General features: G+C 37.4%; 2 protein-coding genes across 2 annotated transcripts; one reads left to right on the top strand and one right to left on the bottom strand.

Annotated features, from left to right (window-relative positions):
* Nucleotides 1-719: 719 nt before the first annotated feature.
* Nucleotides 720-8337, top strand: LOC109088583 (selenide, water dikinase 3-like). Its single transcript, XM_042712958.1, has 8 exons — nt 720-1237; nt 3657-3760; nt 3841-3948; nt 4108-4262; nt 4443-4533; nt 4719-4818; nt 5170-5382; nt 5946-8337. The coding sequence occupies exons 1-8, from the start codon at nt 934-936 to the stop codon at nt 6218-6220; spliced, it is 1350 nt and encodes a 449-aa protein (XP_042568892.1). The 5' UTR covers nt 720-933; the 3' UTR covers nt 6221-8337.
* Nucleotides 8338-12195: 3858 nt separating this feature from the next.
* Nucleotides 12196-26239, bottom strand: LOC109088587 (vasopressin V2 receptor-like). Its single transcript, XM_042712957.1, has 6 exons — nt 25892-26239; nt 17874-18260; nt 16913-17158; nt 16667-16813; nt 15114-15750; nt 12196-13751 (listed from the first exon to the last, which is right to left on the bottom strand). The coding sequence occupies exons 2-6, from the start codon at nt 18255-18257 to the stop codon at nt 13549-13551; spliced, it is 1617 nt and encodes a 538-aa protein (XP_042568891.1). The 5' UTR covers nt 18258-18260; nt 25892-26239; the 3' UTR covers nt 12196-13548.
* Nucleotides 26240-27103: the final 864 nt, after the last annotated feature.

Raw genomic sequence — 27103 nt, 5'->3', positions numbered from 1 at the left:
CCTGTCAATTTTCCATATGTTTCACAGCCGCAAATATTTAGATCACCTCTCAAAAAATAAAACAGGTTTGTGAACAAAATGCAAGTTTTGGCCACTTGCAATCCATATTAATCACCCGCGCAATATTTCAAACAGCGCGACAAACGTTGTAAAACACTCAAAGTGCCTTAATATATTTAAAACGGTAATATTTAAAGATCAAATTAAGTAATCACTATATTAATGATGCATAGGCATAGGCAAGCAGATGAGGTCGGAATATGAACGCAATCCGCTAAATGGTTCAGTGTTTTTCTATGGGAAACCATTTAACATGAGACTGCACATTGTGTTTCTATTCTGGGTTCATATGCTTGCCTGTACAAAATATACATAATAAGGTGTTTACCTTTTAATATCTGCGTTTTGCTACATTATTACTTAATGCAAACTGCGTAAAAATACCTGGCGCTCAGTGGCCAGTGGAGCAGGGCTTCGTTTTGCCCGCCAGGTGGGCGTTCCTATGAGTGTGTGACGTCACGTGAAAACTATCAATAGGCGGAGCTCACGATAATAGACGATGCGAAGTGTATTTTTGAGGGGGTTTCAGTGTGACCAGTCAAATTCAAAACATCCTCGAGGTAGTTCATTTTTGTGCAAGATTAATTTTCCTACATTTTCTCTGCCAGTGTGAGAGTAGTCTGTCAGTAATATGTATGTCAGCGATAAATTGTCTGAAGTTGTGTCATAAGGTGACTCTCAACTCCCCTCTGTAAGGTGTGATGGTTTAGTCCGCAAGCGCGCCGCGTACACACTAGTTTCTACGATCAAGAGTGTCCTGTAGGTAAAACACGCTCTCTGTCAGCCATTTATCCCGTGAAACGACTCACCCTTCTGTTACATTTCCGCGTGTTTCACTATCTGACTGAGGAATAAAATAAATTCACGGTAGCCATGTCAGTTTCCGAGCCACCGTCAGTGGACTCTGGCGGAGCGGGAGGGTACGGAGCCTTTTACCCGGCTGGATACCAGGCGCTGAACCCGGAGGAGCACGGCCTAGACCGCGGCTTCCGACTCACGGCCTTCTCTGATATGAAAGGATGAGGGTGTAAAGTCCCGCAGGAGACTCTGCTCAAACTCCTGCAGGGATTAGAGCCTGACCGTCCGCCCGGGGAGGACGGCGGCTCGGTGACGGGTGTTGGAGACGAGACCGCGGAATTCGGGCAGCTTGTTTCAGTTGCTCAGGGTCCTCGACTAGGTAAAGTATCTGACCTGTCCCACCATCACTGTCACATAGCGAGCCTGTCAAATTGAGTCGGATCTTTTCCATTATTCATTCTGTTGAACAGTTTCAAAATAGTTCATGATAGTAGGTGCATTTGACTTGTAGGGCGAAATTTAGATTACCTAAATAACCAAAAACACAATTGTATGATAGAAAGAAGGGTAAATTTAATAAAATAATTAAAAAAAACACATTTTGTTAATAGAAAAAACAACATTAATAAGGAGTAAAATGTTGACTACTTATGCTCTACAGTCAAGGCCAAAAGTTCTGGCAGTGACATCAATTTTGTGCTTCACAAGGTTTGCTGCTTAAGCTGTTTTGTTGTTCATTTACATTGTTTCTAGAGTGATCAGATGTCTTTTAAATATTTGCTAAATTGGCCGAAAAATGTCCTGACACAAAGTGACCAGCTAACATTAATTGACTAGTCATGTCAGCAGCACATGTGAAAGTGTAAATGAGTACAAGTCGGGTAAAATCACTATTATACTAATTAGATTTTAAAAGCACAGTGGTTGCTATAAAAGGAGGGAAGAAGCGCTTCCAGTGATTGTGTTCTTGTAAGCATTGGTTACCGCCAAAGAAACACGTGCAGCCGTCATCGATTTTCATCAAAATGGCCTCACATGCAAGGAAATTACTACAAAGAATATTGCACCTGAAAGAACCATTTACAGGATCATCAAGGACTTCAAGGAGAGCAGTTTGACTGCAATGAAGAAGTCTTCAGGACGTCCCAGAGTGTCCAGCAAGCGCCAGGACCGTCTCCTTCTGAGGAGTCAGCTACAGAATCGTGTCTCCAGCAGTGCAGCTTGCTCAGGAAAGGCAGCAGGATGATGTGACGTGAGAACATCTGCATGCACAGTGAGGCCAAGGCTTTTGGACAGCGGCCTGGTGTCAAGAAGTGCAGCAAAGAAGCCAGTTCTCTCCAAGAAAAACGTCAAGGACCGACTGAAATTCTGCAGTAAGTACAAGGATTGGACAGCAGAAGACTTGTGCAAAGTTATTTTCTCTGATGAAGCTCCCTTCCGACTGTTTGGGACATCTGGAAAATTGAATGTTCGGAGAAGAAGAGGTGAACGCTACCATGAGTCCTGTGATGTGCCAACAGTGAAGCATCCTGAGACCATCCATGTGTGGGGTTACTGTTCAACCAAGGGAGAGGGCTCTCTCATAATTCTGCCAACAAACACTGCCATGAATAAAAATTGGTATCAAAAGGTCCTGCAAGAGCGACATTTTTCAGCGATCCATGAGCAATTTGGTGATGATCCATGCATTTTCCAGCATGATGGAGCACCATATAACAAAGCAGGAGAAGAAGTGGCTCGAAGATCATTACATTTAAATTTTGGATCTGTGGCCAGGCAACTCAATCCCATAGAGAACCTGTGGTCAGTCCTCAAAAGGAGAGTGTACAAGCAGAAGCCCACAAACTCTGATCAACTACGAGAACTAATAAGGCAAGAATGGATCGCCATCAGTCAAGATTTGGCCCAGAAGCTAATTTCCAGCATACCAGAGCCTAAAAGCCTTTTAAAACTTATGCTTATCATTGTTTTTCAGTATACCAAAGAAACATGTGGAAAAAGAATCTACAAATACTGAAGCAGCAAACTTTGCAAAACACAAAATTTATGTCACTGCCATGACTATATTGTGATCTTTAAAAAAAATCACTGAATCGTTTTGTAAACCGGTTCATGGAAACGAATTGTAAAAAAGATCAGAGTCGTGGAAATGAGTCAGACTTCCTATCATTGCCAAATGTCTAACTGAAATAACGAAAGCGTTCATGTTATCTGTGCGTATAGACAGGTCTAACAGCAGATAGTTGATGGTTAACCAGCCGGTTCTGCAAAGAAAGCCTTGTTTATTGCAACGTTTTTGCTGTAAAGTTGCCAAAATAAACTGTTTTGTTTTCTTGTATCGGTCCTTTAATATACCCCGATTAATCTGACTGTATAATGACTATGTTAATTTATTATTATTAAAGATGTTATTCAGCATGCTACATGTTGTCATCTATGTATGTATAACACAGAACTGCAAAGTACTGTTGTTTTTATGTTATTCATAAGTCTTGAGCTCAAAAATTGCGTAACATTTGTGTTATTAAACTCTGTTTAACCTTTGGCTTATCTTGTTAATTAAAAACTACTGGGAAGTAAAATGCAACCATTTGAAAGAGGTGTGAACTATGGACCCAGGCTATAAGTTAATGCTTTGCCCTGCAAAATGGATCATAAATAATCTTACTAAAATGCTTCTTACCATTGCCAACGGAAGATTTAAGTACATGTATTATATGATTATTCAAAGCTTCTTTAAAAATGCATGCACACTGTTCATGAAATTACAGAGGGTTTCTGTTCTTTCTTGGATTAAGGTATTGGAATGGACTCATGTGTGATCCCTCTGAGGCATGGTGGTCTGTCCCTGGTCCAAACCACAGATTTCTTCTATCCTTTAGTGGAGGATCCTTACATGATGGTGAGTGATCTCTATCAATATTTCGAAAATGCTAGCATGGAACTTACAAATAAGTGGGACTCACATCCTTTTGTTTATAGGGACGAATTGCCTGTGCAAATGTTCTGAGTGATCTGTACGCCATGGGCATCACAGAGTGTGACAACATGCTCATGCTTCTCAGCGTCAGTCAGAAGATGAATGAGAAGGTGAGCTGGGATCTCTCTGCTTTCATTTTCTCAGTCGTATAATTTTGAAAATAATTTTAACATTTAATTTGGATGTTTACTATATAAAGGTTTTTGCAAATTCAAGATACAGAGTCTGAAATGGTTCCTTTTATTTGTACTGTGCTGTTGTTCTCTCAGGAGAGAGATCAGGTGATGCCTTTAATGATGAAGGGCTTCCGTGATGCGGCAGAGGAGGCTGGGACTTCGGTAACCGGGGGACAAACAGTCGTCAATCCCTGGATCATCGTCGGGGGCGTGGCCTCTGTGGTGTGCCAGCCCAATGATTTCATCATGTGAGTGTCTGTCTCCTCTCTCATGAATCAAAGGACCATGTGTCTGTATACACTTGGTTCTGAATGATCCAGTTTTTCACTTAATAGATATTTACTGGAAATATAACAGTGAATATTCCTTGTGTCAGACTTCCCAGTTTTTATTTTGTAATGCTCACATATGTTTGTGTTTGCGTGCAGGCCTGATAGTGCTGTACCTGGAGATGTGTTAGTTCTGACTAAACCTCTGGGAACTCAAGTAGCAGTGAATGCCCATCAGTGGCTGGATATAGTGAGTACCGCTCTGTATTAGTCTCAGATATAACTGACATCTTTGGAATGATTGCTTTCATGGTTCTTTCCCCCTTTTTGTGTAGACACTACAAAGAGATAACAGCTTAACATGTTTGTCACATCTCTGTAACCTCATCTAATTTCTTTCTGTATCACTTTTATGTTTATACTTAATTTATTTAGCCTGAGAAATGGAACAAGATAAAGTTGGTGATATCCAGGGAGGAGGTGGAGCAAGCTTATCAAGAGGCTATGCTCAATATGGCCACCCTCAATCGCACTGGTATGTCATTGCATAAGCGTCTTAGCGTGGATTCATTTTAACTGTGGCACCAATATACAGTGAACACACAAATGGTGAAAAAAAAAAAAAAAACATTTCTACAAGACCCTTTTAGGTTTATTCACCACTGTTCAAAAGTTTGGGTTCAGTAAGATAATTTTAATAATTCATAATATTACTTTTTCTGTAATATTTTTGCATCAATAAATGCAGCTTTGGTGAGCATGAGAGTTTTCAAAAACAAAAAATGCAGACTTTTGAGCTGTTGACTATAGGGTAAATTTAAGCAGTTTAATCTTAAGCAGTGTAATCTTGTTTGCAAATGTTTTTTTTCTCTCTCTCTTTCTCTAGCTGCTGCCTTAATGCACAAATTTAATGCACACGCTGCCACGGATGTCACAGGCTTTGGGATCATAGGTCATGCACGGAATCTCGCCCAGCAGCAGAAGAATGACGTTGCCTTTGTCATTCACAACCTCCCGATTATCTCCAAAATGGCTGCAATCAGCAAAGCTGGTGGCAACCTGTTTGGGCTTTTGCAGGGCACCTCTTCTGAAACATCAGGTGAGAGTCACAGCTCAGTGCACAGACACAATTGTTATAAAGAGAACCAACAATTGTTATAACTTTGAAATTGCACTAAAACCTGAAGCGCCTTAACATAATCAGTTTTGGATAATTTCTTCATAAATAAAGATTACTTTCACTTCAGATATTTTAACAAAAAGTGCTGCTCCTTCTTTGGTCTCCCTGCATCATCCCAACTGACAATCTTAAAGGCAAAGTAGAAAGAAATGTTCAAAATGAAGTTTTAATAGAGAAGGATTTGTATCTTTATTTTTATGTGTTATTATTAATGGTAATAAATTAAAGACAAACAAAAAATTACATTGCACAACCTAATTATTTTAAAATACAGTGGACTAACAATATCACTTCTCACATTTGTTTGGTTAAATTTTAATAAAAATAAATACTCAAGGTCTTCCACAGGTTTTGTGGTGTTAGCGTTAATAAATAATCAATTAATCATTTATAAAAAATCCTGAAAATGGACATTCCTGCTCAGTAGAGCTTTCAACAAGCTCTTGGGTAGATAAGAAATCTTTCTCCTGCCTCTCTCTCAGGTGGTCTGTTGATCTGCTTGCCGCGGGAGCAGGCAGCCCGGTTTTGTGCCGAGATGAAATCCAGTCGTGTGGGTTTGTCGGGAGCAATGGGGCATGACGGAGGGGCAGGCGATGGGCAACAGGCTTGGATCATTGGCATCGTGGAGAAGGGCAATCGTTGCGCCCGCATCATTGACAAACCTCGGATCATCGAGGTCCCGTACCGTGGCTCTGTGGTCAGCGCACAGGAGGGGAGCAACAATAATGCCAGTCCTCCTGAGGTGCAGCTGACATAACAGCTCCACAGCGCCACGGAGGCTCTCTCAGTGATCATCATTCTTTACCCCTGTCCCTTACTACGTCCTCAGCGGGCTTGATAGATCTGAATGTGTGTGGTCATAACAGACGTGGTGTTTGTGTGAAGGACAGGGTATGTGTGTGGTAACTTCTGCTGTCCATTTCCTCCCCCTGTTCAACCAAAGGGTTGAGAGCAACAGACCAAAAATGTTTTAATTTACCTGGTGGGAGAGGGAATGGACAACAAGCAAACATGTTTTCATCTCTCATTCTCCAACTCATTCTTTCAAACACACACACCTCCACTTTGTTTCCCTTTTTTGATTGAGCATTTTTCAATGTTTACCAGCTGTTTTTTAAAAGAATCAAACACCCAAACATGAAAAAGCCAAGTTATTTATCATCATGTTGCTAAAAACCTGTATGCTGCTACGTGTTCATTTTTTACATTTTCGTGGAACACAGGCTACAGTTTTCAACCGATCATAGTGACCATGTCTATCAAAAAATGTCGCAGAATGTTACCGTCTGCCCCTCATGTCCTGTGAGATAAAGCACGCCAGTCAGCAGAGTAAACTAAAAGCAAATCCACAAAATGTCCTTTTGAGGCCAGACCCTGCAAAAAGTGGTTTGTCTACTCCTTATTTTTTCTTATTTTCAAGCACACACATCTAAAGAAACATTTACCTGAGAAGCAAAATGACATCTTGTTTCAAAAAACTGTAACAAAATGAGTTTATGCATACCCCATAGACAATTTTTTCTTACTATGACTTTTCTTAACACAGATATTTTCTTGTTTTAAGTTTAAACTCACTTTTTGTCCCCATAAAACAGAAAAAAAAAATCATATCTTTATGCTTCTCAAGGAAATGTTGAATGTATAGATATTTGTGCTTGAATAAAAAAAAATACTGAGTAATGAAGTCACGTTTTTCTGTCAGCAAACAACTCGAGTAGCGGTCACTGAGTAAGTGGATAATTATGGTTATATGGAAAAGTTCTCAATTCATTTCATGTTCCTCGAAAAAATAACAACATACGGGTTTAAAATAATGTGAGGTTGAGTAAATAATTAAATAAAATTTACATTATTGGGTGAACGATTCCTTTCTCTAGAAAACGTGTGACCAATAACATTTTTTTGGGACTTTTTTTCCATAAGTTTAAACCAGTTTAAACCAGCTCAATTCTTTCTGCTTTATGAGGTGGTGGCTTTGAGACCTCACACTAAAATAAAGCCAGGCTTACTAAGAAAACATTCCAATGAGTTCTTGATCAATCGAACGCTTTGAACAGCAATGATCCTAAAATGACAATCAAAAGTGTTTTCTTTTAAGCCGTCTGACTAATGTGTCAAAGCTGGAGACACTGCCACACCAATGCATCCTGGGGCCTGAATAATCTCAATTGTTGGTTTAATCAAGATATTTAATTGTACAATCAATATTTATTTTGTGTTAAAGATTTAAATGCAATTATCCAAATTTCAAGTGTTTTTCATGTGTTGTTGATCTCGTGTGGTCCACATAAGTCTGAATCTTCCACCTGTCTTAGTAGGACATCCATGTAACATTGACATATGCCTGGTAAAATGAGGTTAATGTTCTCTCTTGTGGTTCGGTTTCCTGAATAGAGTGACCTTCTGCTGGTTAGATTAGGTAAGACTGGTTCTTCATTCATTAGAATATGGACAACATGTGTCATGGTTTTAGGGGTAGCAGTTAATTCTGAATGATTGTGTTGAGTCATATGGATGATGTGCATCGTAAACTCTTTTTCTTCTCTCTTATTCAGTCTTTTGACTTTGAGCAGAAGATAAGGTAGTCTGGTTCTCCTCCTTGTATCTGAGAAAGGGTTGAGCAGCTTTCTCTGGTCCAACGTGTGAGCCCAGAATGCCTGTTGTGCCAACTGAATGGCTGGGACAGAACAGCAGTGTCCACAGTCCTCTTTATGACACCTCTCTCTTTCACCCCAGCTCATGGGACGGGTGAGGTTGATGTTAGATAGGAAGGGATAGGCTGATCTGCCATGCTCATTCACTTGCCACTGGTTTTTTCATTGCAGTTTTCATCCATTAAACATTGCAACTCAATAAACCAGTAATTTCTCTAAACTGACTCTGTAATACTCTTTGAAGCTTTCTTGATGGTGGTTTTATGGTCTCTGTTGTAGAGACTCGAGATGTGTTGCACATGGTTCACCACAATGGGTCAGCAGAGTGCAACATTGTAAGATGGAAGCGGCCAACAGATTCTGTGCTTTGTTCTCTTTGTGTATTGGCTTGTCTCAGCATCATGCTGTTTCAGTTTACTTTTTTTTGAAACCTCAAAAGCAATAAATGACAGCTTAATTAAGTATTTGATAAACAATGCATTTTTGAGTGTATGGCAGTTGTTTTTTGTGCGAAGGGAAAACTGAAAAAAACAAATGAACTTAGTGGTCATAAATGTGCATGATCAGAAACAGATTTTTTTTCATCTTCTGCCAATGAACAGATGAAGGCTGAAGCATTTATGAATTTGTAAAAATCTGATAAAATATGATGGAAGATTTTTTATTTTTTTATTTTTTTTTAATTTTCTTTAGTGGAATGTTAACTTAACTTACATATTAAATCACGTTTTCTGTAGGTTCACGCAGAGAAAAATTTAGTACTGGAGAATACAAAATTGTGTTCGTCACCTTGTGCACTTCAGCTCAGAAAATCTTCCATAAATCCATAAAGAGAAGAAAAAAAGTCTTCCTCAGAATAATAAGACTATTCCAATGCTCAAGTATGTGTATCAGCGCAATATGAGAATATATAGGAATTTGTGAAGGGGGAATTCTTCCATCTCTATGACATCCTTGTTTTCATCTTTAGGTTTTGTCCTTTTTTGTTCTCCTTTTCCACTCTCCTTGCTTGAATCTGCAATTAGACGATTATAAATCATCATCTGTCATTTTTATTGATCTAAAACATTTTGTTTACCAGATCTTCTCCCACTATCATCTGCTTTGTTTATGATAGCAGAGGAAGAGGAAGATTCATAATTGCTCACTGTGTGCATATTAAGTTTTTCCCTTTCACATTCTGCAGCCCCCCCTTTCTTTTTCATAATGTCCTTTTTGGTGCAGAGTCTGATCTCAGTGAGGAAATAGTTTAAGAGCTTGTGATTCCACTCATTTTCTGTTCACGGAGCCTGACACCATGCCCAGTCTAAACCTGTTCAGCAGAACCCTTGGAGGACCAGTGTTACACTGTGTACTAATGCTCCCTGTACAGCAGAGTCTTGTGTGTTTGTGCATTAAATAGCACATAAAGGTCATTGTCATCACTGATTATTACGTTTATGTGATTAGGGCTGGTATATCGATTTAGAAAATTCCCCTGCTGTCAAATCTAATCAGACGGTGCTAAATCATCAGCCCCACAGCAAAACATTATTTTACCAGAGTTGAATTAGCAGTCAGTAATAAATGCAATAAAAAAATAAAAACACATGTTAAAAAATTATGACAAAAAAGTCAAAACTTTGAGATATAGTCAACATTTTTAATTATGACTTTTTAATGTCATTAATTTGACTTTTTATCTCATAATTCTGACTTAGTATCTCATAATTTCATCTTTTGATCTCCTAGTTAAGATTTATCATGCTAATGAGCTGGTTCTTGTGAATTGTTCTCAAACTCAAGTTACCATTTCAGTCTGAAATGCTGAGCTGTATAATCGGTCATTAGCAGAAAGATTCTTTATGTTAGCAAAGTTAAATTTAAAACAACTATGCAAATGAATCAAAATCAATCCAAATGTGTACAGCCATAGATATAGAGATAGATATTTAAGTGTGTGACCTGGCAATCTGTTGCACAAGCAGTAACAATATTTCATATGAGTTTGAGTAAAGTTGGATAACAGATGATGGTTTGTGAGTTCTGTGTGGAGAGCATGAGCCCCAAAGGGTCTGCATAGATGGAACACAACAACTGCCTCTGATGTAATTGCATTTTTTCAGCCAATCTCCAAAAATACCTTTTGCAGCCGTTCTCAATTTCTAGACATGAAGACTGAGTGGTGTAACAGTCGAAAAGATCCCCTTTTTTGTCTTGAGAAGGGAAAGTGAGATAGCAGGCTGCTATATATTATTTAAGAAATGAACTGTATTCAGTAAGGATGCATTAAATTGATCAAAAGTGGTAGTAAAGACATTTATAATGTTATAGAAGATTTTTTATATTTCACATAAGTGCTCTTTCTTTCAACTTTCTATAAAAAAAAAAAAAAAAAATGGTTTCCAAAAAAATATAGAGCAGCCTTTTGAACATTTTTGTGTTATATAATTATTTCACTGTATGCACCTCTACACAGTATTCAGTAAGTAGCAAGCTAGTATTTAATTCCGGACATGTCCAGTCATCCATTTCACTCTCTTCACTCTTAGTCTCCCATGTGGCTCTTTAAGAGTTGACACCACAGGCTTGAATAACCAGTTAATAAGGTTTAATACACACATAAGAATGTGGTGTGCATTACAGTCAATCTTTTCTTTCTAAGTATCCTATGATGGTGATGATCCCTTCATCTTGTAGAGTGTCCTGCAATAGCACTCAATCTGAGATTTTAGATTAAGAGGAACCACAGTATACACATCTTCTAATACTCTTATCCCAGCAATGTCAGATGGAATTAAACTTACATTACAAACAACACATTTTAGCTGCAATTTAAGTTTCATTTAAAATTATTTTACAATCAATGTAGGATGGTATTATTATACAGACAAGCTGCAGTGTGGTTTTTGACCCCAGACACGGCACCCATCTGCCCCTCATCTCCCGTGAGATAAGCACGCCAGTCAGCAGAGGCAGAGTAAACTAAAAGCAAATCCACAAGCAGACAGTTTCTTCTGTCCTCTCTACACTGGAAATCCGTATCTAATGCATGCCGCTTTTGAGTTGTATTGTTTTATAAGCCCTTCCAACAACATAGGGCCATTCGCATGCCACAAAATATCCAGGATGAGGAACAGTAGAGGCTGAAACATTTTCCAATCATTTTCCATATCAGCTAGTGCATCAAAAACTCTGTCCCTTTACAAGTGCTCAAAACTTGAATTCCTCTTCATTTAGACAAAGCTTCTGGTAAGATAAATTTAAACTCAAATTATGTGATGAAAAGTGATGTAAACACACTGGAGAGCACATACTGCCTTGAACTGTTATTGGTTAAAAAATGGGTTTTACTATTTAACTATTTATTACAATGTTGATCATATTTTAGGTACTGGACATCTTGTCAATTAAATGTTAAATGATTTTATGATTATCCATCATTATGCATTAAGCATAACAAAAAGTTCACTAGCAGTTTTCTCAGTGTTTCCAATATCTGATCATTGTTCTTTCTAATATCTAATGGTTAGTACTTTACAGTTAACCACAGTCTTTGATGTACTCTTAGACAATAAATATCATATTGAGAAACAGTATATTTGTCCTAATCAAAACTGCTTGTTCATGGAAATGACATGATTTGTTGTGAATTCCTCTCTGTTAAATAGGGAAAATATTAATATATTTCCGAATTTCAGTCCTTTTGAAATGTGAAGCGTGATAGGTCAATATATTTCAAAACGTAAAAAAATGTCCCTAAAATGGGAGTTTATTTCTTCTCAAGCTGTGTAGACTAAGAGTAAGCGAGTTTTGGACTTCCAGAATGAATTTAGGTTTGAAATGCATGTTTATAATAATAATTTGCAGTGGTGGGATTAGCAAGCAAAAGTGTGAGATTGAATTTGACACTACTGAGTTCTTGCAGTGACCGAGTACCTCAAGAATCTGTGCGTTACAAAGATATGCATACATATATGTATAGAATACTTTTTTTTTAATAATAATAAGGTGCTTAAGTTGTAATGTAATAATTTTTTTCTTAATCCTTCAACACATCTTTATTATATTTATAATGTTTATAATATTTTCTGTACAAATAAGTTACTCTGAAGCATGTAAATGGTCCCCTGATTCCAGATGAGAAAAAAAATATATATAACAAAATCAAGCAAATACCAGAGGTAGAGCAAAAAGAGTGAATGTTAATGAGTTAGTTCATGTGTGAGGCTGAAATCGGTGTGATTAGTGTGTACATATATTCATAACGTAGAGATTTTGCTACCTACAAATATTTAGATTAGAAATTGACCTGTATATTGCTGTTCATTTGCCATTATAATTTCTTCTGTTAAAAAAAGTTATTTCTTACCTTAAGCATACAAAAAGAAAAAATTAAATGCTATTTTTTTCTTAATGATTTTCACAAGGATTTCCCAGGACTGTGAGGAAATGTACATAGTAATGATTGCACTGAAATGCAATATACAATCAACAGCTTCTAAACAATGTGTTATTTCTCTGCTTTGGTACATTAAACTACTAAAATGACTAACACAGAGAATGAAATTTCATTCTGCTCAGCTTTTGTGTCCAGCGGCGGTCAAATATAGATTTCTGCCCACTGCCAGCACTTCTAATCTATTAATAGCTGATACTGTAGACCAACTCAAATCACAGTGTCTTCTGAATGCTTTACATTTGATATATAGTTTAAATACGATTCAGAAAGTCGCTGTGTTACTAAACTGCCACTGTGCTTGTTTCCCACAACCAGGCTGAAATTTTCATAACATTCTTGCTGGTGGTGGATATGTTCCTTTAAATTTCTGACACTCTCATTTGCAGCATCTTGCCGCTGGTCTTCTGAAGCTGTCCGGAGTACAGCCAGATAACCTTTTGTCCATTCTGTATGCATTGTTCACATGCCTTTTTTTCTCACATTTTCCACTCCTACTTTGTACTGTAAAGTCTGATATAATCCTGCAACCCTAATCTATGAAAACACTTGGTTGAGACATAAAGAGAGAAGGAGAAGACCTCCGACCCATCAGCCTCCTCTTCCTCTTCATTCATCACTCCAGTCTGCGTTCATGTAACTGAATAGACAGCTATCTGTAAAATGCACCGGGCATGTTAATGTGATTTTATCTTTGTAACTGGTGTAACAGTGTTGATGACAGGTCTGCTTTTCAGATTGTGTAACTGAATCTAAAGTAGCCAGGACATTTCCTAGCCCTGTATCAAATGGCACACTTTTTGCACACTTGTGCAGTTGGCACTTGTCCGTGAAGTTCACAAGACCGTAGGGCATCCCATTTGTCATTTTAAATTCTGAAAAAGCTGTTTACGAGCCCAGCTGCCCCGTTTGGAGTACTACCTGACAGTTTATGCATTATTATGTCATCAACATGTGGGCAAAGAGTAGCATGTAGTCGGGTCAGACCAGAGGTCAGTATGTGGAGTCCTTGGTGTTGGTTGACATGTGAGTTGTGGTTGAGTCGTCCGGCAGCGAACCTCTGCGTGGGGATCCGGTGTGGCAGCGCAGCAGTGCGAGCAGCTCACGGGACACACTGTTGGAGAAGGCTGTGTAGATCCATGGGTTAGTGCAGGAGTTTAGACTGGCTAGTAGCATCAGGATAGTGAAAACTGCCCCTGCATGAGAGATAAAGACAAACTCAAAGCCAGGAAATAACATTTGCATTTATGAAGGTCTTTACTGACATTTTTGTACAGTAATGTATAATTAAAAACAATTCAGTGAGATGCAAAATATAATAATATAAGCCATATGGAACACAGTTTAAGGCTGACTTCAATATAGGGCTCACTTAATAAAAGACTGAAATGCATCGATAGAAGTAAGTTTGTGCTGATTTTCATAGTGATTTGGTTGCCAGGTGGCTGGTCAAACTGTGCAGAAAGCCCAGTCTAATACAGAGGTGTAAATACCAATGAGATTACCCAACACTCAGGTGAGTGAGCAGGTGTTTGTCTGTTTATGTGTTAAGGGGAAAGAAAGCAGGGGACTGTTAAATAAAGAGGGAAATAATAAAAAAGGGGACGCTTGAACACATTATTGATTATTTCTGCTCCTGGAGATCTCCCCTCTTGTAGACTTCAGTTCCAGTCGAGCTCTAACAAACCTGCCTACAATTTCCAAGCAACCTTGAAGATATCCTGGTGAACTGATTCATGTGTTTTTTATTGTACTTGGAACAAAACTCTGCTGGAAGGTAGATTTCCAAGAACAGGCATCACTGTTTTTGAGATATTCCTGGAGAATATGTTGCTTGTTTTGTTATGAACACCACCCTGCTGACAGCAAAGCTGAATTTTCAGCATCATTACTCCAGTCTTTAGTGTCAAATGATCCTTCAGAGATCATTTTAATATGATGATTTGTTGCTCAGGAAACATTTCTTATTATGGTGAAAACTGTTGCTGCTTCATATTTTTTCTGGAAACATTGATTTTTTTTTTTCAGGAATTTTTGATGATTAGAAAGGACATTTATTTGAAATACAAATCTTTATAAATATCTTTACTGTCACTTTTGATCAATTTAATGCATCCTTGCTGAGTAATTTTTTTTTTCTTTCAGCAAAAACAATGGTATACTGAATTTTGCTTCTATTTTTTTTTAGCTAAAATTACCCTGAAAAAAAAATCTCTGGTTTAGCTAGTGCACATGCACAAAAAAGTCTGTAGTCTGTATCAGAAAACTGATTGCTTCTTTTAACTCAACAGTAGGACTTCCATACCTATGGCCACCATATTGAGCTTTGTGACTTCTCCCATCAATTTTTGACAAGTGGACAATCTCTTCTTTGTTATATTGTTTCTATGGTTTGATGAAATGTGTTGCCTGATTGTAGAGCAACTTCCTGTTTCAGAACATTGCCTATTATGATATGAACCCATTTAAAAATACATCATAGTGTTTTTAGCTTTTAAGAAGCCTTATTGTGTGACTGTACAGGAGATGTATATTCATCTGTTTGCTTAATGTCTGACCTTGGTTTGGTGGGTTGGGGTCCCAGGCTGCCCATAACTGAACAATAAAGAAAGGAGACCAGCAGATGGTGTAGACCAGCACAATGACGAGAGTCATCCTCACCGTTTTAGACATGGCCTTAGTCACACCTGGGAGAGGCGGTGGGTGCGAATAATCGGTCGGAAGGGGAAAAGCATCTGGCCACAGTTCAGAAGCTCCAGAGCTATTTGGGTGTCCAGCCAGTGCACACACGCTATTGGCTGATAATGACTGAGAATGGGAGGGGTCTGAGAGATGATTGGGGGTGTTTTGCAGATGAGTTTGGATAGAGGGGGAGGAGCTGTCTGAAGAGGGGTGGGGCCCAAAGCAGGGCTCGCAGATAGAGCTCTTACAGTTTATAGTCTGAGAATAGTCATCATATAGACTCGAGGAGCACGCTTCCTTTCCTGCATGATGTGAGGGACTGGAGTGAGCTTGACTGAGACTGCTGTCAGCATGGTGACTGTGTCTGCTCTGTCTGTTTCTCTCTCTGCCTCGTCCACTAACCCCCTCCCGCTGAGCAAAGTGGAAGAAGACAGAGTTCCTCTTAAATTCTGCCGTCACCACCCGCTCAGACTTCAGGTAGATGTTGTCATGGATTTCTCTGAAGATGCGAACCTGGGATGAAAGAGATACGTCAATGTAAAAATATTCCTATCATGGTCCAGAGTCATGTGCCATTTAGAACTGAACTAAGAATACTTTTTTTTTTTTTTTGCTAAGTGCAGTAACGTGGTGGACATTTTATGGTGCTATATGGGAAAATTTTAATCTTTGTTTAGACCATATTAACCTTAATTAAACCTAATTCAGATAAATAAGGCTAATCTGTTGAGGAAATCGTTTTCTTAGATTGCGCACAGGGTCACATGACACTAAAATAATGCAATAAACATGAACTAAATAACAGAAAAGGCATCACAAAAACAATACCCTAATGTGCATTACTGATAACAAAAAAAAAGAAGAAGGAACAAAATAATTTATTAAGTGCATTCGTTTGGGATATGTTTGGTATTCATTTACATTTACATTTATGCATTTGGCAGGCAGGCAATGTATGCAAATTGTCTAGCATTTCATTCAAGTTATATATTTTATTAGTTCATGCATACTGGGAATCAAGTCAGTGACCTTGGCATTCCAAAATAAGTAAAAAGAAAGCCAAAAAACATTGAAATTATTAGCAAACTTGTTCTGGACTACAGAAATTCCTCTGTGGTGTTACAGTGAATTTCTTTGAATTGCAATTAAGTATATCCCTCTTCCTGTCCTTCAAATTCATGTCCAACTCATGAATTGAAAAGAAGCCAATTATTAAATTCTGAATTTCACCCAATGCTGGCACAGCCATCAGGTTGTACCCTGCTGTACATCTAATTCCTATTAAACATGTCAAGTCTTTGACATTTGCATAATATACACCATGTTCTTATGCTGTAAAACATTGTTAGACAAGATATGTCAAAACCAAATATTTAATTTAAAAAAAATGTGTAGAGAGTGAAAGATTGAGAAAAAAAGCTGGAGATACCTGACAGACAGTGATGATTAAAGCTGGCAATACGAATACAGCTACAGTCATCCAGGTGACGTATGCTTTAAGACCCCACGCCTCAGCAAAGTGGCCCCAGCATTCGAACACCCCAGGGGACACCTCTGACCGCGAGAAGATGAACACCTGTGTGCAAGCAAGGAGACAATTATAAGCTTGAAAAAATAGTTGTGATGCAATTAAATAAATCAGTCAGGAACGATCTGAGATTTTTTTACTCCTCACCTGTGGCAAGCTAAGCACTAGGGCCAGGCCCCACGCAACCATAATGGGGGTGTTCCAGCGGGAGGGCGTACCTCCGCGATATGCTTGAAGCGGGCAGCAGATGGCATAGTGCCGATCCACAGTCATAGCAACGATCATATAGGAGGATGCAAACATCCCGACGATCTGCAAATACTTGACGGAGCGACACAGAGCATCAGGCCCCTGGAAGTGCTCTGTGATGTCCCACACCAACTGTGGCAGCACCTGGGACATAATAAAGACATATATCTAATTCAGGCACAAAACTCTAGATGGTGCAGGCTGATAGGTCCTTTTACATGCAGTCACGTCATTTAATACATGGCACAAGCTGATTGGCCTTTGCTGATTCTCCAGCCAATGAGATCACAACCCTCCACCTCCCTCGGCACAACTTGTCTAAAAAAATTGCAATTGCGATTTAATTTCATTTGTTTTTTTTGTTTGTTTGTTTGTATGTATGTTTTGTTTTGGATGTTTTTTTTTTTATTTTGTTTTGATGTAATAAAATATATTACTATTAATTACTACAACTACTAACACTTTTATTTTACTGTAAAATTACAATATTAATATTTATGGCTGTCTAAACATTTTTTTCAAACGTGAAATCATGTAAAAGAAAACAGTGCTGCACTTTACTCTTAAACATGCAGGGCATTTATTTATTATTATGATATTGCAGTTATTGAGATTTGATAATTGCACAAAGCCCTATCACAATTTACATTTTATTTCAATTAATCATGCAACTCTACTGATATCGAGAACTTCCCTGCTGACACAACATTACTCCCATACCTGATACATCAACTGCATTTTAATAAATGTAGTCTCACTATATTTTTCCATTCAGGTCAATGGTTACTTAACCATATAAGCTCATTTCAAAGCACTCATCATTTTTTCACTCATCATAATAGTCTCAAGAGGCTGTTACCTGAAAGAAGGCCACTACCAGGTCAGCTACACATAGATTGACCATGAAGAGGTGCATGGGAGCGTGATGTTTCTTCCTACGCAGCAGCACCCACAGCACGAATCCATTACCCAGAGCAGTGAGGGCAAGCACCAACCCCAGCACCCCGATCTCCGCCTGGGCCAAGGCTTGGTCCCGTACCCGTGGAGGGGCAACTGGCTGGATTGTGGGCCACGCTGTGGTCCATGTGAAGTTCTCTGACGGAAACAGCCAGAGGAAAGCCTCCGTGCCCCCATAACTGCTGCTGAGATTGAAGAGGGAGCTGGACACGTCTGGTGACCCCTCAATCTCCAGCAGTGAGTGATTGGGGTGACCCAAATTCTCTTCCCAAGAGGCCATCCTCATAACCTACAACAAGAAGGACAGACATGAGAGGAAAAACCAAAACATCCTAACACTGATCCCTCACTTGCCTAAATCGGCAAACAAACAGTTGTAAATCATTTTAATAAAATTAGGTCAAATTAATTTCATTTTGTTGGCTATTTCTGTAGCTCTTCTGCAACAGTAAAGGAATGGTGGCATCTAAATCAAATGAATCATTAGGATGTCTCCCATATCATCTCAAATTAAATTCCCCATTTCAGCTTCTGTTTTTGGGGATGTTTTTAGAGAACGCTCTTAAAACATCATTTTATCATTAAATCATTTTTTTTTTAGCTGAAACAGCAAGAAATGTACACATGTACTCAACAGAGTTTTGAGGTTAGTTTTGATGTTTGGAACAAAAGGAAACTAGAAAACAAAATTATGAATTTATTAAATACAGCTTTGAATCATTGTCTTTCAGTTTTGAACACTGCAGTCTCCACATAAAACATTTAGAAACCCCTCCGATCTCTTTATATCTGCCTCATTAAGATGCTGCATGGATTATTATGACCAGCTGCTAAAACTCATTTAGCAAATATCTGAAAGGTAAATCTGAGATTGTTTACTCAACCTTTGTCTCCAGACACAAAACATATTTGTGGTAACACTGAGAAAAAAATATATGAAAGAGATATGTGAACAATTATGGTTTAAATCCTTCTTATGGGATGGAATGGATGGCGGCGGTAGGCAGGATTTAAATTGTAATAATATTGCAAAATATTTTCTTTGATTCTTCTGGTGTTTGTTAGCTCATATGTGCTGTTTAGCCTTCCATGAGTGTATTCCTGTCAATGTGTTTATGATTTATGTGAGGATTAGCAAGAATGGAACCAGAAAGCTTTCGAATGCGGTTCGTTTTAAAATTAGCTCTTGATTCAAGTCCAAGTCTTTGAGACCTGCAATATTTCATTCAGTTCATTCATTCTCACTCACTCACTCACTCTTCCTGCTCTCACTCTCTCCATCCATCTGGAGTGGTGGTTTTCATCTGGCATTTGCATAATCAATGCACAACAGAAATAACCACTTCAGAGCTGTGCTGGTTACAGAGTCCTAATGAAATCCTTCCAATTGTAACAAAGCCTGGCAAGGTCTTCCACTGACGTTGCCTGCGGAAAGCCTCTCAGTTGCTCTTGCTGTCCAGTTTGTTGTCTGTTTGCACTCTTTGCATGTCCCAACTACTTTCCATTACCTACTTTGAGACCTCCTGGGAAATTACAGAAAGAGCCTCCTCACACGCTCTGGTTCTTTAAATGTGTCTGATGCACGTGTGCTAGCATTGGCTATTCATCAAGAGGCTAAAAGTGGCTCTGTGATGTGCCCCTGCTGGGCATGTGTGTATTAGATTCATATCGCTTTTGTTTCTCATGTTGAGATTACACAGACAGCAAATAGAATCTCCATCTCAGATTTTTCAACTAAGAAAATCTCCAGAAATACCACTTGTCTTTTCTAAGGTTTTTAAACTCACATTAAATAGCATTTTTATTTTCTATTATTATCTTATGAAATTTCCAAGAATTTCTTTGGTAATTTTTTTAATTAAAAAAAAAAAAAACTTTTAAAATGTAGTGAATTATGACATTTTCCCACCCTGTTTCTCATCCTTTGATTCCAACAGTCTATTTTTGGGTTTGTTTCCCCTTTAAGAGTTCAGTGTTAAACGCCCACTGTTATGATTGGCTAACGACAGTGCCTATGGATCAATTTTAACACCCCCAGCCAGAAACATTTGCGATTGAACGGAACTGTTTAGTAGCGGGTGATGCATTCGAAGCGATGGCTCTTGCAATGATAAAAACCTTATATGTTTGAGCACATCTGCGTGGGCATTGTAATTTTCCTGTACCACAGACCCACTCGCTGTCCGTCGAGTGAACACTTGTGAGGCGCCGCGCGCGGCGCGACAACGATACGAAATGAGCGTAGTTGTCTTGTGCTGGAGGCGGTCATATGCAAATGGTTGGAACGTCACTTCGCACCGTGACGTCACTTCTTACCATGGATCCAGAACGAGCTGTATTTAGAGCTTGATTAAATAAATGGCTCGTTTATAATGGGGAGGACGTCTTAAGCTATGAAACTTGCAGGACGTTTTATTGGTACAAAGACCTCTTATATTCCAAAAGATCAAGGCAAATTTTGGTTTCTCATTTCATGACCCCTTTAAAGGAAATTGCAATAATTTCACACAATGTGGTCAGATTTGTCAAGAGACCAGAATCTGCGATAAAATGTCAGAGATTTTAATAACTCATAAAACATTGATTGCTCTGAAAAAAAGTGTAGGTTTTTCTTAAAAAAAAATGAAATGTCAGAGATGTATTTTCTAAAATGTTAATATTATTAAATGTGAAAGTATTTATACTACATTCTCCATTTTTACTTATTCTTCATAACTACGCATTGTCATTTTTTCCCATCTTGGGACTGAACAATGAAGCAACAAAAAAAAAAATCTTTGTATATTACAATTACAAAGAAACAGCAAGTAATACATTGAATAGTTTGTTGCCATATATGATCCTATGAAGGACCTTTAACATCCATGGAAACTTTCCATTGTACAAAAAGGTTCTTAATAGAAGAAAAAGGTTCTTCTGATTTTTAAAATGTTCTTCACATTAAGAAAATAATGGCTCTTTTTAAGAACTGTTCCCAAAAGGTTCTTTGGGGAATCAAAAATGGTTCACTACATGATTTTTGCCCGATTTTCCGCCAATTTACAGTTAGAGTTAGTCTGCAGATTTGAGTTGACAGATTTCATATTTAATGGATTTTTTTGAATGATGTTTAAGTGTTTTGTTTTAGAATATTATTCTTTAGAGTCTGATTATATCAAGTATGATTTTATATTTTATGTTTGTTTTAGAACAAATATTGTTTTCATTTGTCACGCGTCTCCAAGCTACAAGGCGCATGTTTCTGCGTGAGTTTGTTATGATCGGAACAACTTTAAAGTCTGCTAGTGTATGATCCTCAGTCATTTAGTGTATGATGGTCTGTTTTTCATCAGTCACTATCACAAAGTCACTAAGTGTATAATGCCCAGTATTTTAAGATCTGTTCACGTTGTGTATTCCAGCCTTAAGGTATTGTTGTGAAAACCAGCATTTTGAAACCTTTATTTTTTTTAAGAATGTCTCCTGAGCAATCAAAGAATTGATCCAAACCACACCAAAGCTAACAGAGAAGTGTTCTCTGTCTCTCAAACCTCCATCTGCTGGTTATCAGACCGACACTAAAAATATTTCACGTTTCCCATGGTGCTCTGCTTAGAGGTCAAAGGGGCAGTGGAAAAAGAGGAGACTGGAGTGGAGGATGTGAAAGCCAACTGTGGAGAGCAGCAGTGCACTCATTCGTCTCTCTCGCTCCTTTGCTCCTTTCTCAGTTTGTGTCCTCTCTCTGTTCACCACTGCTGTTTACGATATCTGACTTCCATGTAAATATCATCCTTTTACCATTCCAGCAATGGCACAGTAACAGTTTTAGCAAAACTCAGCCTGGTTCTTCACAATGTTGATGGTCAGATGTAACTACTACCTTTCAGATCTCATCTGCTGAATGGGTTTTAAAAGTGATGCTTCCCAGAACTGTGCCTTTTACAAAATGCTCGGTGCCAAGGAAAGGACAGTCAAGGCACAGCAATGGGGTGCACTGGGACTTGAGCCCATGACCCTTAAGCGGCTCTTTCTAAAGGTGCCTTTTGGCATCAAATAAATAAATAAAGAAATGCGCTTTGAAAATTGAGTGAATTTAAAAATCAGAGAGGAAGATGATATAAAACCCAAAATGTTGAATCCAAATATTTTTATGAAAAATGTGTACAAAAAGTTTTTTTTTTAAAAATATAAATACTTATATACTATATAAAAATACTATATAAATATATAATAAATATTATATAATTGGTTAAATTAACAGTAAAAAGAAATTGTATTTGGAAATTGTATATGGCAAAAAATACACTTTAAATATATTTCAAAATATACAAAATGGGCCAAAATGGCTAATATAGAATTTAAAAATATATTTAAATAAATATATAAAATTTTTAGTTAATTGTATTTCTTTTCTCTTTTTTTTTGACTATTTATATGTCTTAAAAATGTTTCAGAATATATTTATAAAAACAATTTTCTGTTTTCTGTATTTTGGTAGAATTTCTGTAAAGTGCTTTTAAAACTGGTAAAACACAAATCCTCCACAAAGACCTACATTAGAACAGAGAAAAAATTTGAGAAAATAGCAGATGACAACAGTTTCTAAAGTAGGACTGGTCAGTAATGTCTTTAATGCAAGGCTTAGCGAAGGGTCAACTGGTCTGTGAGCTTTTTAGACAGAATACTACTCTTACAATAACAATGAAACAGTGACCAGTAAAGCAATGATTTATTTTGACCCAGTGGATGCTGGGAGCCAAAATTTTGCCTCCAGGCACAGACATTACTATTACCTAATAAATTAAATTTACAATTTAAATGTAGAGTTAATGTACAGTTAATCATGCAGTAAAGACTATGTTTCATATTCATATCAAAAGGTTTAGATGGTTTAGATGGTTGACCAGGTTGGTTTATTTTATCCTTCTGCCACTGAGTATGAGTGAACTGATCTCACGCTGAGCAGTGATGAAGTGCTGATAAGGAATTTATCAATGTACGTCAGCACATCAGAAGAGTGCATTATGTGGCTACACTGGAATCTGTGTGTGTGTGCATGTCTGGTGGACTAGGTAGAAAAGATGTGTAAGGAAAGTAATCCCTAATTTATAAATGCCTCACCGCAGGAGAAGCTACTGTGTAGTGCAGCATATCTGAAAATGAAAAGCAGGAGAGATAGAGGAGAGTAAATGAAATGAAGAGAAAGTGGCAATGAACCGCAGCAGACCACTTTTGTGTCTCCTTTCTAATATACTGTAAGTAGCTGTCTGCCAGATACATACTGTCTGAGACCACATTCAAATCTGTATTTTCCCCAGTGAAGCCTAGAAGTAATTTAAAAGTTTTAGGATTTTGAAAAATTAAAAACAAAGAAAAGTTATAATGTACAATTAATAAGAAATATTTCAGATTCTGCACCTTTTTTTTAATGTGAATTTTTGTGACATGTCTCTGTCACTTTTTTTTTGGCGATGCTAATAATGTGTATATATAAATATATATATATATATATATATATATATATATATATATATATATATATATATATATATATATATATATATATATGGACACTTGCAACTACATCTCACTCACTCATCACTTTATTTTACGTCTTTGTCAATCACAGGAAAACAGCCACTCCACAGAAAGGATGACTGAGTGATCCACCTGTTTTCATCTGTTAGCGCTTTTGTTTTTCTAACCCATTTCCACCATCTTTTCACGTTTCAGCTCTGTTCTGTGCTCAGGTCCATCCCAAGAACGCACCTGCATTCCTCCAACACTGACATACATTTTAGTACAGTATAGTTACTTTTTTTTTTTTTTTTTTGCAGTTTTTTATTTTTTTTTTAGTGTTTTTAGGTAGTTTAAAACTGTAGTATTATTGGTTGTTTTTTGTGATGAAGACACAGAGAGTTTGGAAACTGGTTCATGCAAGACTACTCCACATTTACTCATTAACTGGTCACATATATTCCTGTTCAAACAGATCAGTCTGGTAGTCTTTAAATGCACACTGAAACCATGAAAAAATGATAGTAACTGAAACTACAAAAACAATATGTTCAAACAGTCCATATACCCTATTGTCCTGTTTTATTGTGAATAGTCTGGGTCATACACAAGGAAATAAGTGAATACATCATCAGCAATCAATGAACTTTGAAACCTCTCAGGTTCACAGTGAGAAGCTATGTGTTTGTTTACTTATAAGGGGATTCTGTCCATGATTTCAAAGTTCTTTGGGAGGCATGAACCCAGTTTACGTTAATGCAACTGTGGTAAACACTATTGAGAATTGGAACAGCTGTGTCTCAGTTCACAGATTCATAAAGCTTTGTGAGGTTTCAACAAAAGCAGGTCACCCATGTTTACTTAAGACGACTGTGATTCCAGGTTTGCAGTGTTAACAGGTTCCATTGCATAGCTACTTTTGTTTTCTAAATCCCGAACAATTAAGCATGCAGTGCTCTGAAGATTTTAATTAGTCACTGCATTAAGTTTTTGTTCTCTGGTTTAATGCATGTAATGTTAAATGAAAATATTTGTAAGCCTACATACATTAATCTAAGCCACAAAATCCTCCATAAGTCAATCAATCATAAATGTGACCGCCCCACATAATCACAAAGACCAAATGTCTAGTGACTCAGCGGCCGTTCATGAGTAAAGCTTTTCATGAAAGACTGTAAAGCATTTTAGAATCTTAATTAAGAGGAAAATGAAAAACATCAAGTGCAATTAGCATCGCTCTGAAACACACAGGCTCCTGTGTGTGTACATGAGGATGATGGATGGATGTACTGTGATCATTCCAGCTGACCTCAGCTATCAAAACCCACAGTTCTGAATGGGCGTTTACCTCGCAATGAAGCACAAAAATGTAAAAAAAAAAAATTATATTACATTATTGTGTTCTAAAGTTAATTATTTACACATTGTACTGTAGATGACTCTAATGGGCTGCTACATTCATGCATATTCTGCCCATATTCTGCAATGTAAAAAATCCAGATGTATTGTCAAAACCTGGCAGCTATATGGTTGACAGAAATTCACGAATAATGATGACAGTGTTTCAGGCATTTCAAGATGGCATTGTGGCGGCTGTGTAATACAATAATATATCAACCTACTTGAACTATTAAAACATTACTCGATGAAAAAAGCTCACGAAGACAGCAGCATTTACTATATGTTTAATATTACCCACATAAACACATGCCAATCATGATGCAATAAATAACTAAGCAATATAAAATGTTACCTACACCTATTTAAATAAAATGTGATTAAATGTGATGCATGACAGGGAATTCGAAACGTCCTTTTACTGTTTAGCTTACCAGGTGACTGATTTTACTAAGCTACAAAAACATAAACAGTCATTTAAGTTAAGGTAAATTACCAGTTATTTTACTGTAGTATATTAAATTATTCTCCTGTCCAAAGTACGAACATTTAAAAAAAAAAAATCATAAATTCAGATATCATAAAGTGAGCTAGACACGATCTCCACGTGATTAGACTTTTCTGTCTGTTTGTTTGTTTTTTGCTGGACAGAGACATTTATTCATCATCGTTTTCTAAGCTCAAGTCTATAAAGTAAGAAAATACGGTAATATATACATTTTTGGAGTTAAATTAAAAACACATTTGAGACTCACCTCGTTGGTCCTCAGGTCATTTTGAAAAAGGTAGGCTATAATATTTAGCTGTAATTTTAATACAGGCCATCATTTTGTATTATTCTTACACATTGGGAAAGCAAACTCGTTATTTTCGTAAGTGATTGAATACTCAGTAGTACATAATAGTATTCTAATACTTGCATGTATGCAACAATGTTAAAGCATTGTAGGGAGCACGTGAGTGACACAGTGGCGCGCGCGAACGGAGAGCTCTATATGTCCGCGCTGATTGATTAGCAGCACTTACCGTCAGTCAGCTCCGTTTCTTCACTGTAAGTATTTCACTTTGCGTTGTAATCCACAGTTTTCTTCACGAACTAAGCCATATAATGCTCTGTCCATGCCACGTCCACGCCTTCTATGTTGACACTGAAACAGTTTTAGATATCCGCCGTCTACCATTGTAACTTTGTTTGGCAATTATGTAAAATAAATTACTATATTGCCAAAATATTCTGTGCTCTCAGTCAAAGCTCATTTTACCTACAGATTTAAATGTACCCCTGTCCGTTCAGCTTTCTGATCGAAGAGGAAACTGCGTCTGTATGTCAGTCTCATGCTCTCTGTCTGTTATGTTAAGTATATTCTCTGCTCTGCTGAGCGCACTAAACATAATTTGCTTGAGCTACTTCTGTTCCTCCTACTGTCTCCTTCTCCCTCCCTCTCAGAGAACTCCTCCCCTCATTATCCTTCTTGCACACTCCTTCATCCAGTTGATCAAATGAGCTCCTTGGATGAATGGGTCAAGTTTTAGTTCACAGCAAAAATGTAGTTACACTTCTAAATGTTAGGCTATTTAATAGACATTTAATCATGTAATTGTAATACTTTCCTATTTAAATTAATTAATTGATTACATTAATATTAGTTTATCTGCATCATCTCAATGAACTGATCATTTTAAATAGGAACAAACTCTGGCCGACATCTCAAGACAACAATTTACTAAATGTGACAAAATTCAACAACAAAACTGTACAAACACCTGCAAATAAAAAAAACAATTATACCCTTAACAAAAAACAAATCGATTTTTTTACAGTGTTTCAGCTTTTTTTTTTGAGTCCACAATAAAAATTCAGTTAATATTTTTACACAGATTAATGTAAATTAATTTTCACAAGCTGTTCCATATCAAATAAGAATTAAAGAATGTGTTCCAAAGGGATTATACATCATTATATAGAAAATATATATGAAATGCAAAACTTTCTGACAGTGAAAAAAATGACAGATCTGTGTGTCAGGAATGAATGATGACTTAGAAACTCAACACTCTTCATCCATCTTCGTAATATATGTGTGTGCAAACAGCACAGAACAAGAAATCCCATGTTTTTGTTTTCCCTGAAGGAGGACGAAATTAGACCTGACAGGCTCATTATACAATGAAATTAATCACATTAAAGGACTGATTAAAACATGGAAGAGATTACACACACACACTGAATACATAAAC

Source organism: Cyprinus carpio, chromosome A23 (assembly GCF_018340385.1).
Source record: "Cyprinus carpio isolate SPL01 chromosome A23, ASM1834038v1, whole genome shotgun sequence".
NCBI classification, from domain to species: domain Eukaryota; kingdom Metazoa; phylum Chordata; class Actinopteri; order Cypriniformes; family Cyprinidae; genus Cyprinus; species Cyprinus carpio.
The sequence above is the reverse complement of the archived record's forward strand: the minus strand, read 5'-3'. Positions and strand labels throughout refer to the sequence as shown.

Coding starts and splice junctions, on each gene's coding strand:
- LOC109088587 (XM_042712957.1), bottom strand. CDS start 18,257: ATGAGGATGGCCTCTTGGGAAGAGAATTTGGGTCACCCCAATCACTCA. Junction 17,159..17,873: donor TGGTAGTGGCCTTCTTTCAG/GTAACAGCCTCT, acceptor ATTATGTCCCAG/GTGCTGCCACAGTTGGTGTG. Junction 16,814..16,912: donor TAGTGCTTAGCTTGCCACAG/GTGAGGAGTAAA, acceptor GCTTGCACACAG/GTGTTCATCTTCTCGCGGTC.